At 40.3% G+C, this 12,550-nt stretch overlaps 1 protein-coding gene across 2 annotated transcripts in view; it reads right to left on the bottom strand.

The window, feature by feature from the left end:
- Nucleotides 1–12,314, bottom strand: part of LOC124233504 (3-hydroxyisobutyryl-CoA hydrolase, mitochondrial-like) — a 95,571-nt gene extending 83,257 nt beyond the window's left edge. Inside the window, exons 1-3 of one of the 2 annotated variants that reach the window (XM_046650649.1) lie at nt 12,218–12,274; nt 5,697–5,739; nt 4,576–4,858 (exon numbers count right to left, since the gene is read on the bottom strand). Coding sequence is in view for 1 of the 2 variants with exons in the window: in XM_046650648.1 (XP_046506604.1) it covers nt 5,697–5,739; nt 12,218–12,252 (78 nt within the window). In the remaining variant the exon portion in view is untranslated. Of the gene's footprint in view, nt 1–4,575; nt 4,859–5,696; nt 5,740–12,217 lie in introns of both variants that reach the window. The other variant, XM_046650648.1, reaches the window with a different exon arrangement.
- Nucleotides 12,315–12,550: the final 236 nt, after the last annotated feature.

Here is a 12,550-nt window from a genome sequence, read left to right as displayed (position 1 = left end):
ACAGATCAGTGGTTGGAGGTGGGAGAAGTGGTTGACTACAAAGGGGAAGTACAGGAGAATTTGTAGGGTGATGGAACTGCTGTATACGGTCTTGGGGTGGTGGATGCATGATTTATGCATTTGCCAAAACTCACAGAAACATGCATAACAAAGAGGGAACTTTAATGTATACAAATTATGTTTTTTAAAAATCAGCCAGGATGTGAGGGGATTCCAACATGGAATGCAGATGGTGACAAATAAATGTAACTGAAGTACTCATGTATGATATAACCTCACTGAAGTGATCATGGTGGTTGCAGTGGCAGCAGGGTTGCTGACCTAAATAATTTTGGAAAACAGTGGTTTGATTAGAAACTCTAAGAAAAAATACAAAAGGAACTGTACATCAACGCTCTAGTTGGTAAATCTGTTTCTCCTAGGGGGTGGTTAGCAATTCTGAAACTGCTTTGCATGTACACTGGGATTAAATAAGTAACGGATGGTGGACAGTTACAGATAATCAAGACAGGAAAGCTAGAATAAACTCTGCCCTGGAGTAAAGTCAGAGACATCGGTATGAACTCATGTTTAGCTTAATATATACACATAGATAAATACAGGAACAATTATAGATATGTACGTATATGTAGGTTAGTATACACTACACGTGTTCTAATATATATATATACATACATACTTTACCCTAGCTCTATTCCTGGAGAGAAAGCCATGACACTCCAGTAGCAAAAAGTACTCCCAGAGCTCAGATCTTGATTTTTAAAAATTAAAAGGATGGGGTCATATCAAAGAGACACAGGAGCCAAAATGAAGGTATTCCTAATGGCCGAAGTCAGAATAATCTGAGTAAGAAAATAAATAATAGGATATTAGATTGTAACCCAAAGAATAAAATAAATATCCATGAACATAAGCAAACTTATGGACAAAGAGAACAGTTTAGTGGTTACCTGGGGGAAGGTAGGTGGGGGGTGGACACAAGGGGTAAAGGGGCACCCTTATATGGTGTCTGACAAATAACATACAACTGAAATTTCACAATGTTACAAACTATTATGACCACAATAAAAAAATTAATCAAAAATAAATAGATATCCATGAGTCCACATTGATATAAATAACTGAATAAATAAATAAATGGAGAAGAGAGAATCTTCCTTACAGAAGAACTCCAAATAATGTATGTAGACAGCACCCTTCCAGAAGGTAGAGCTTAGTCCCCTCAACTTTTGAGTGTGGGCTGAACTTAATGACTTGCTTCCAAAGAATAAAGTATGAAAAGGGAAAAATGGTAACTTTAGAGCAGAAAAACCTGACAAACACCACCTTAACCAAGTGATGAAGGTAGGTGTCACCAGCTATGTCGTGTGGATGTCATGTACTCCCCGATGCATGTGTCAAAACCCAGAGATACTCTGTGGTATGATGTGATGAGAAGGCGGCTTTTCCTTTGTGATATTCTTTGCAAAAACCTTTTAACCATAGTCTAATTACACAGTCCATCACAAGCCCAGATAGAGGATATTTTACAGGCTACCTGGCCAGTACTCTTCAAAACTGTCAAAGTTATGAAAAACAAGACTGAGAAACTGTCACAGACCAGAAGAGATTAAGGAGACATGACAAGGAAATGGCAACGTAGTGTCATTGATTGGATCTTAGAACAGAAAATTAATGAAAAAATCGGTGAAATCCAAATAAAGTCTGAAGTTAATATTAATATATACCAATAATCTTGGTTTTGACATGTATCATGATAATCATATAGGTTTGCTAAGGCTGTCCTGACAAGTAACACAAACTAAGTGGCTTGAACAGAAATTTATTGTCTTTCAGTTCCGGACACTCTAAGTTTGAGATCCGGGTGTTGGCAGGACCACACTCCCTCTGAAGGCACTGGGGAAGGATCTCTCTCCACCACACTAGTCTCTCCTCCTCTGTTCCCTCAGGTAACACAGCACAGCTAAAGGCATGACATTTTCTCAGTCAACTAAGCTCAAAATGTTGGTCTTATCTTTGATTTCTACCTGTTCTCCTTCCCTCTCTACCAACAACTTGAGGCTGTAGCCAAGTACCAGAGAATCTATTTCTAAAATGACTCTCTTATCTATCCGTTACTTTCCATTCTCATTGCCCTAGCCACACAGCATTATTATAATTTTCCTTTTTTGCAGATTTCCAGGATCTTTGCCCAGTGGTCTATCCTTCACACTGCCATCAGAGAAATTTTGCTACAGCACACTCCTAATCTTGTCACTCCCAATCAAAGATACTCAGTGACTCTCCATTAACTTCAAAAACATCCAAAATTACTTGACATAGGCTTCAAGTCTCTCCACATCTGCCCAGGTAAACTCTCTAGGCCCACTGCTGCACTGCATTCCTTATAACGGATACTCACAAAACCCGAATGTAACCTCCATTCTCCATCTTGCAGTTCTTGCCACCAAGAATAAGCATATTGTGTAATAGAAAGAAAAGAGATTTTGGAGTCAGATGAACTTAAACATTAGTTTTGCCACTCACTACTGTACACCCTCAGGCAAGTTACTCTCAGGGCTTCAATTTCTGCATTTGTAAAACGGAGATAATATAATCATCTCTTAGGGCCACTACATGAACTTTCACTACTTCCCATCTCTACTTGTTGAAACGCTTGATCATGCTACTAGGCCCAGATCCAATAAATTATTCCTCCAGAAAGCTTTCATTGGTTTCAGAGTCAACATCAGTCTATCCCGTTTTTGTTCACACCTCTAATTTATGTATTTGGCCTTTTTACCACTCTTTATTAGTACATATTTCTATCTCTTTCATTAGACTATTCATTTCTTAGGGTCAGGAACTGCCTTTTTCATAGTAGTATCTCAAAGTGCTTAGTTAAGTTCTTTGCATACACAAAACAAACACTTAATAAATGTCTGTTCAGATGGCACAGATTATAAACTGGTTGATACTGATTCTAGACCATCATCTGGACATGTAGCATAAGAACATGCTTGCTGTCACGAAAATGATATGTGCAGTAGCATTTCATGGATCCAATCCGTATACCTTCATACTGAAAAGAACTACTTTCTGAAAGAAAAAAGAAGTTTTCTCCATGTCCAAGTCAAAACTATGTGGACGAAATGAACTTTTGCACATTAAATTAAAATGCTGTGTAAGAGTTTAAAATGGAAGATTATAGAGAAAGAAAAGTCTTTCTGTGAATATCTTTGTAGTAAAAATACATCCAAATCAGCCTATGGATACAAATGAGACCTCATTAATAGGTTCCACTAGTTTGCATTAGCTTGACAAACCCCATCTGTAGAAATGCAGAACCTTGGCCTCCATTCAAGGATCTTGGAAAGGTCACAAGAAATGTCACACTATTGTCACAAATCAGTCCTGTCTACTTCTCATAAGTCTGCCTACAATACTGCCATTGATGCCATATTTCCATGACTCCACTATGAAATAAAAAGGGATCTTGCTCTCTATTGGCTCTCTTAGAAGGGTCACAGAAGCACTATTTGGGATACAGCCTCTCTCTCTCTGAAGTACATGTAAAGGCCAACACTGGGACCTAGAACCATTTGGCCCTCAGGCTGTCAATGAGAGCCCAGTTTATCTGCCTTCTCTCAGTGTGGTTTATGCCCCAGTTCACCACAGCCCCATGTGATCTGGATTCTGTTATGTCGTTCTATTCTGTGTGCGTACATCTAAATAGGAATCATTGACATCGTTCTAAGTTATTTTTCCAGTAAACTCCTCAGCCCCCATGTATATCAGCTGATGAAATTAAGTAAGGGTAGGAAAGGATATCCCAGTCTTCAGATGTCCATCTCCACTTAGGCTTACCTGAGAAACAAGTCCGCAATAGTCCACAAGTCCATACGTCCACAATAGCCACTTAGCGCCCACTCTACCAGAGGCTGTAGAGTGCAGGAGGTAAGGCTATGGTGCCAGCTCACCTGGATTCAAATCCCATCTCCTATTTACTAGCTGTGTGACATTGGGGCATATTAGTTAGCCTCTCTGTCCCTCAATCTCTGATCCATTAAATAGGGATAAGGCCATAATCTCTTAACAACAACAACAAAAAAACCCTTGGATCTAGATGCATTTCAGAATTCAGAAAACTTTCTAGATTTTGAAAGGAAACACAGCACACATTACATACTATATAAAACACTTCAAGTGGAGTCTAGGTCAGTAAACTGTAATCAAATGCTTTAATACTTCTGCACCAAAACAGTAATATTTCACTAGTTAGGATAAAGACAAAAAGAGCTTCAAGTACGTTAGATCAGATTTTGTCATCAAATCAAACTTTTAGTTTTGAGGTTTCAGAATTGCAGATAAAAGATCAATAGTTTTTACTCCATACAACTATAACAAGAATTAAGTGAGCTCATCCATACCAACTACTTAGAATAGCACCTGGCATACAGTAAGTGCTATATCAAGAGTGACTTTTTTCATTCAAGGTACTTGTCAGGCTGTATGAGGATGTCTTAGCCCATTCGAACCACTATAACAAAAATACCATAGACTGGGTGGCTTATACAACAAATATTTATTTCTTACATTTCTGGAGGCTGGGAAGTCCAAATCAAGGCACCCACAGATTCAGTGTCTGGTGTGGTTCCATTTCCTCATTCATGGATGGCTTTCTTCTCACTGTGTCATTCCTCACAAGGTAGAGGAGGTGAGGGAGTTCTCCAGGGTCTCTTTCCTAAGAACTCTGATAACATTCAAGAGAGCTCCACTCTCCTGACCTAATTATCTCCCACAGGCCTGACCTCCAAATACCATCACACTGAGGATTAGATTACAACATATGAATTTGGGGATGACACAAAAATCCAGTCTGTAGCAGAGAAATACAAAAATAAAAATTATTTCTACCTTGCAATGTGATAAACTAAGGACATCTAAGCTTTGTAAGGGTACTGTTAGTACAATTGTAGCTAACATGTATAAAATGATTATTATATACCAAGCACTATGCTACATTTTTTTAATGTATTATCTTGTTTATTATGCATAAGCACTCTAAGGTGGATGCTATTATCCCCATTTTTACATATATCAAAAAGGAGGCTGAGAGAGGTCAAGTAATATGCCCAGGATTAAGTAGTGTACCCATTATTAAACCCAGCCATTCTGATTTGAAGATCTATGCTCTTATCCATAACCTTATGCCACCTCCCACAAGTTTTATGTGTCAAGTCCTGACACTATAAAATTGGGAACAATGAACCAAGGTCAACAAAACATGCCAGTACTTCTACTTCCCTAGCAATGACATTTTAAGTTACACATCATAATCTAATAATGCCAGCAAAACAAAGTCCCAAACAAAGCATTTGTATTAAAGAAATCTCAGAGTTATAACCAAAGTTTGATTTCTAAAGACATTCACAACTACTTACATAAGGGAAAAACTGGAAACCAAGTAAATATCTAACAATATACTAATATTTTAAAAACTGTCATCTACACAAAACCATCACACAGCCAATAAAAATATTTAAATAATACTTATGACATGGAAAAATAGTCATGACAGAAGTTACAAAAAGAGCAGGCTAAAAAACAATAAACACAGTACAACAAACACAATAAACAACAAACACAAAACAATCAACAAAAACTTCTAAATTTGTTGTTTTAAAAGTGTTGTTAGGCTAGGAATACAAACTTACCAAGTGTTGCAGTATGACATGAGTCCTTCTGAATGAATTAAACCTGAAACAAATGTAGAATACAATGAACACAATAACGTGGGTACTCATATCTCAATGTATAAATACTACATTCCCTTTTGCTTTAGCCTCTTCTAAATGATATTAGAAGTTAAAAAGAAAAAAATTTAAAAAGGTTTAACTCTCATTCATTGCTGGGAGGAACACAAAACAGTAGAGTCACTTTGAAAGACAGTTTGGCAGTTTCTTACAAAACTAAAACATACTCTGACCACATGATCCAACAACTGCACTCCTTGGCATTTACTCAAATGAGCTGAAAATCTACATCCACAAAAAAACCTGCACATGAATGTTTATGGTGGCTTTATTCATATTAGCCAAAATGTGGAAGTAACCAAGAGGTCCTTCAATAGGTGAATAAACAAACTGTGGTACAGCTATAAAATGGCATATTCCTCAGCAATTAAAAAAAAAAATCAGCTATCATTCCACAAAAAGGCATAGAGGAACCTTAAATGCATACTGCTAAGCGAAAGAAGCCAATCTGAAAAGGCTATACATTGTATGATTCCAACTACAGGACACTCTAAAAAAGGTAAAATTCTGGGGACAGTAAAAAGATCAGTGGTTGCCAGTGGTTTGGGGAAGGGACAGAGGGAAGAAAAGGTGGAGCACAAGAATATGCAGCGCCATGAAACTCGTCTGTATGACTGTAATGGTAGAGACATGTCATTATACAGTTGTCAACATTTTCTGCTCAATTTTTCTGTAAACTTAAAACTGCTCTAAAAAATAAAGTCCATTAATTAAAAAAAAAGTATAGTAAGGATGCAATAGGCATTCTCAGACACTGCTGTGAGATATGTAAATTGGTATTGCCTTTCCAGTAGGTAATCTGGAAATATAGATCCACACCTTTAAAATGATCATACCCTTATACCTAACAATTCCACAAGCATTTGTATTAAAGAAATCTCAGAGCTATGACCAAGGTTTGATTTATAGACATTCACAACTATTTACATAAGGGAAAAACTGGAAACCAAGTAAATATCTAACAATATGGTAATATTTTAAAGACTGTCATCTACACAAAACCACCACTCAGCCAATAAAAATATTTAAATAATACTTATGACATGGAAAAATAGTCATGACAGAAGTTACAAAAAAAAGCAGGCTACAAAACAATAAACACAATACACTTCTAAATTTGTTGTTTTAAAAGTGTTGTTAGGCTAGGAATACAAAGCTTAAGACACAACTTGGCAAAAGTTATCAGTAATAACAAAAGTCAGAATAGTGGAGGGTGGGGGAAGCAGAGGAGGAGTATAAGGAAACACGGAGTGTTAGAAACTCTCTATCCAGAGGAAGGTGAGAGGACTGTAGACACACGTAAAAGTTCACTAAGCTATAGACTTCAAACAGCACATTTAAGTACTTTATGCACATTGTAATTAAAGAAGTAAGTAAAAGAAACATAAGGGAGGGCAATGATTAGAAGGGGCAAGACCAGGGATTCTGGATGTTGGGACTACCTTGTTTCTTGATCCAGGTGCCAGTGAAACAGATATGTTCAATGTGTAAAAATTCATCAAATTGTATCTTTATAAAGGGCCTTTTAAAAATCTCCCAAAAGAAATCACTCTTGCCCTTGAGAAACTCAGAGAATAGTGAGAGCAAGGCATATCAAAACATTGTAGTTAGACTATACTGGGATGCATACTAAATAAGAAGCGAAATTTAAAGATGTATAAAGAGAGGTCAAAGCCGGAACAAGTAGCGGGAGCAGCCGATCAGGACTATGTACTTGTGTAGATACATATACTATCTGATGGAACTGATAAAGTGCCAATTTATTAACTTTTCAAGAATACTTTGAGACTTAGGGGCAATAGTTTAGCTAAGGCATTTTTTTTAAAAAGGCAATATGACCATTGTTACACTTGTAACCACATCTTAGATAACTGAATTTATAAAAAAAAATTTGTAACCCAACTTATTTTTTAGAATTTATATGACTTCCCTTTCATATTACATTCAAATTGAATACTACTACAAAAAAGAGGGAAATCACTAATTTGCTGAAATCAGTCACACTTTTCATTCCTAGACTAGCATATTTTGAATTTGCCTTACCACAAGTAAAATATTCTTCTCCTAGCCCAGTAATTCCACAACTTGTTTGCTCATTAGAATCACCTGAGGGCTCTTGCGAGCATTGCAAAGCCCAGGTCACTACTAAGACCAATTAAAGCAAACTCTGGAGGTGGGCCACAGGCACAGGGATTTCGACAGTTTTTAAACGGATTCCAAAGTGCAGACAAGCTGTCATCAAAATCACTACTTTGTAAAAAGAAAACTGAAGTGACAGATCCTAGCTTACCTAGGAATCTCTTCTAAACAGGGATTTCATATAGACTTTTAAAATGTGAACTATACTTACCCTGAAGCACCATTTCTGAAAAGTTTTTTCAACTTAACTCAATTTCACCTTTTTGGAACTTTTTTTAAGTATCAAAAAATGTAAGCATTAATTTCTTTAGATCCAGAATAACTTTGAATTCCTTAATGAGGCCAGTACCCAAATGCCAGTTTATGGTTAAAGACGGTGCTGCCAGACTGGCAACTCTTACACAACAGTTTAAGTACTACCTACAGCATAAAGAATAAAAAGAGAGAAAGACAGGCCTAGCTTCAAGTCCCAGTTTTATTAGTGGGAATTTTATCTCATTCAAAGAAAGTTAACCTAAACCTACCAAGTGCAAGTGTGAAGCACTATGCACGGCATTTATAGGTTACAAAAATCCCTGATTACCACAAAAAAAGAGACAACAAACCTAAAGACAAGAAAACTCCTTGCCACACTTCATATAATCATATTGCTTCTATTTGTTCCAATTCACACTCAGCTGTTATTTAAAATCTGACATTAACTTATATATCTCAAAGTATTTCAGTATTCAGTCCCCAAGTAATTCTGAATTCCTGGTCTTCTCTTTCCTTCCCATTGGCGTCAAAACTGCCCTCTGGTGGAGGGGAAGAGAGCATGCACATCCCAGCTACTGCTAATTTACTAATTCACTTCATCACCTGAAGGCTCCTTTCCTTCAGGTCAAGGTCAATTTGGCTGCTGGGAGCAGTTCTCAAAGTGTGTTTCCTGGACCAGCACCATGGGCACCCCCTGGGAACTTATTAGACATGGAAATTCTTGGCCCCGGGCTAGCCCGGTGGCTCAGCGGTTAAGTGCGCACGTTCCACTTTGGCAGCCCGGGGTTCGCCGGTTCAGATCCCGGGTGCGGACTCAGCACCGCTTGGCAAACCATGCTGTGGCAGGTGTCCCACATATAAAATAGAGGAAGATGGGCAGGGATGTTAGCTCAGGGCCAGTCTTCCTCAGCAAAAAGAGGAGGACTGGCAGCAGATGTTAGCTCAGGGCTAATCTCAAAAAAAAAAAAAAAAAGAAGAAGAAATTCTTGGCCCCATCCCAGACCCAGTGAATCAAAAACTGTGGGGTAAGGCCCAGAAATCCATGTTTAACAAACTCTCCAGGTGATCTGATACAAGCTAAAGTTAAAAACAACTGTTCTAGGAGGAGGAGAAACTTATAATTTAGGAGATTTTTGCAATTATCCAATAAAACACACATGGGCTTACAAAATTAACTTGATAAAACTGTTTAAGAAGATGATATAATAAAAACAGTGCCTAATGAAGACTATTACAGCAGATGCAGGCAAAGTAAAAAGTGAATAAAGCAGAAAATCAAGGCCAAACAATTCAGGTATGAACTGACAAACAGCAGCTGTGGAAACAGAATGATTTATCAAGTTATTATGAAGTAAAAACTCAATGGAAAAGAAAAGAATTATGTCAAAAATGACTCCAGGATTTTAAGCCAGGATAGCCAGCAGAATATAGGTATTGAAAAGGTTGGGAAGGAAACTACCTGGTTTGTAGAATGAATGAATTCAATTTTGAATTTCTTGAGTTTATACTGACATGAGTAGAAATATTCAACAGCAAGTAGAGAAGAGAGAATGGAGCTTGAAAGAAAAGTTAGGACACGTCAGGAAGTCACATGCAGAGATACTCACTGAGGCATAAGAACCTCTCAGCTCTCTAAGAGGAATAATTGAAAAAGATGCAGTTGAAAACTAGTGACCTAAAGGCTAACTGGGTCTATAAATGTGTTTTGCTTAGTCAGCAGTGCTTTAAAACTGCAAACATTTAAAAATCGAGATTTCAACTAAAAGTGCAGTTTTCCAGCTTTTCCAGAAAAATTGGTCATTGTGGGAACCCTGGGTCTACATTCTCTAATGGCAACAATTCCTGGGGCCAAGAAGCCGCCTCATTTAGGGCATTCTCTGTAGCTCACTAGGCCCCCAGGAGTCCCCACTGCTGCCATCTAGCGAGTATCACTCAATTGCCTCTGCTTTTGGGTTTGTGACTCCCAGCACAGAAAAAAGAAAAACCAGAAAATCAAATATTAACCCTTCAGACACAACTAGATAGAAGTAAAAGAAAAAGAGGCAGCCCCCAAGAAGCAAGAACCAAAACAATGTAGTTCGCCAGAGTAGAGAGCAGATGGAAAAAGGAATGAGCCCTATTAACAACTCAAAGATCAGCCTCTTAAAGAGGCTTCCTGACCCCCTCTTCCTTCCTAAATCTGGCTCTCTCATAATTGTACTTTTCCTTTGAGACACTTATCAGAATTGGCAACAAAGTATTACCTTTGCTTAAATATTTGTTTCAAGTCTGCTCTCCTTTCAGACTTGACCGCCTCCATAAGAAACAATAAGAACAACAAGTCGTCCAGGTTGGCTACAGGATAACAGAAGTGCCTAGAACAGCACGGCCCAGAAGCTAGAACGTAACAGTAAGTATTGTTGAATTCACGAAGTAAATTGGAGCCAAATCTTTGAAAGCCAGGCTGGAACGTTTTTATTTAATTCCCTAGGTAGGAGGGCACCTCTAAGAGCTTCTGAGCAGAGGACTGGCAGGCACTGAAGTAAACTTCAACAAGATTAATCTGGCAGTCAGGTGCAGAACCTATGCCAAGAGGGAAGAGGTAAGTCCACCCCGAAAAATGAACAAAATGAACGAACGCTAACTTTGAGAAGACTGCTAAAATTCAAGTGAGTAGGAAGAGATAAGGATTTAGAAATCTAGAAGGATAGCGCCAAGAAGCTGAAAGTGCCCATGATGAGTAAGGGTTGCATTTATGTGCAAATTTATATTTGAGACGCAAATGAGACATTCAGGTGGTTGTGACTAGCACTAGAGCTCAGGATAAGTCAAAGTTAAACATACAAATTGGAGAGTTATCTTCAGAGAGAGGTGCTTTATTTGGGAACAGAAAAATGTCCAAGGGCTGAATTGGCACTAGAGCAAAGTAAGCAGTGGAGTGGTCGGAGGAAAGCAAGACAATGCCAGAAAAGCCAAGGAAGGCCGAAGTTCAAGAGGGACTACCCAACCATGTCAACCACAGCACAAAGCCCTTATTTCCTCGCAGAAACTCTCTGTGGCCCCCTGTTCCTTAATACACTTGTAGGCTAGGCTGTCGTAGACTGGACGACCTTGATCTCAGGCCTCTGCTTTGCTAGGGTAGCAGCCACTCCACAGCTAGCCCTGAAAAAGGCATCTCTGATCAAAGCTTCCAAACTAGTCCAGGACTCACCTAACCAGTCGGCACCTTGAAATGTGGGGTGGAATAAAGCCATCCTGGACTCTGCGAATGACCGATTCTTTCCCAAGTCAGTTAACTTAAACATGTCTTCCAATTTCTTTCTGAAATAATTTGACATCTGCTCACAATTTCAAAAAAGCAGCAGCAATGACTCAATAGGCTGATTTTCTTGGTATTTACCAAGGCTCTCCGTGAGCTACGAAACCCAGGAATTTAAGCTGTCGCGGAAATAAGGCTGTTCTCCCTTAAAGGGTCTCAGCTCTACCTGGTAACCTAAGGCGGCAGACAGCAGGTGCGAGCCTGACGCAGCCCAGCGCCCTCAAACGACCGCGGCCAGATTTCCTCAGCTGAGCTCCAGCTGCATTGAGCAGCACTTTCAAAAGTTAAACACGATGTGTGCACGCTTACTCCAGCACGCCACGTTACGTGTCCGCAACACTAGGCTGAAATGTCCGGACACCTGCAGGACGGCTGGAGCCATCCGACGGACCGGAACGATAAAGCCGCCCCACCAGCGCAGGGGCAACACTGGCCACGCACAAAACACGCCACGAATTCCTCCACCTTGAAACCCTGCGTGTCCCCCAAACTATCCTCAATTTTGAAGAAAGAAATAGGGGTCAAGGCTGAGTAGGAGCGAGAGGGGCAGAACACAAAGGTGGTGCTTCAAAGAGGTGGCCAGAAAGAGTAACGGCGAGACACCGAGGAAAGCCGGGGCTCGCGTCCAAGGGAGACTCGAAATTTCGAGGAGAGGCCGTCCCCACCCCGACGCTTTTCCACGTCGGCGAGCGCAGCTGACGGGCGCGCCCTCGGCCGCTCGCTCACTCACCTCGACAGGAGCCTCCACATCTCGCCCGACCGCATCACCAAAACACGAGACTAGACCAGCCCGACACAGCCTACCCCAATGGCACCGCGCACCTCACGTCGGACCCGCCCACCGCCGGCGTGCACCGCCGGACACAGATGCTGAGTCCTCCAGGGGGCCAGAGCGGCCCACGGCGGGATTTTTCTGCGGCGCGGCGCTGAGGGGCGGGGCAAGAACCGCTGCCTGAGGAAATGGGTTGAGGGCGGGGGAAGGGAGACGGGCCGGGGCGGGGCGGGGCGGGGCCGGGGCGGGGCGGGGCGGGGGCGGGGGGGCGGGGGCCGGGGCGGGGGCGGG

This window comes from Equus quagga, unplaced genomic scaffold (genome assembly GCF_021613505.1).
Source record: "Equus quagga isolate Etosha38 unplaced genomic scaffold, UCLA_HA_Equagga_1.0 203_RagTag, whole genome shotgun sequence".
In the NCBI taxonomy this organism is placed as follows: Eukaryota; Metazoa; Chordata; class Mammalia; order Perissodactyla; family Equidae; genus Equus; species Equus quagga.
The sequence above is the reverse complement of the archived record's forward strand: the minus strand, read 5'-3'. Positions and strand labels throughout refer to the sequence as shown.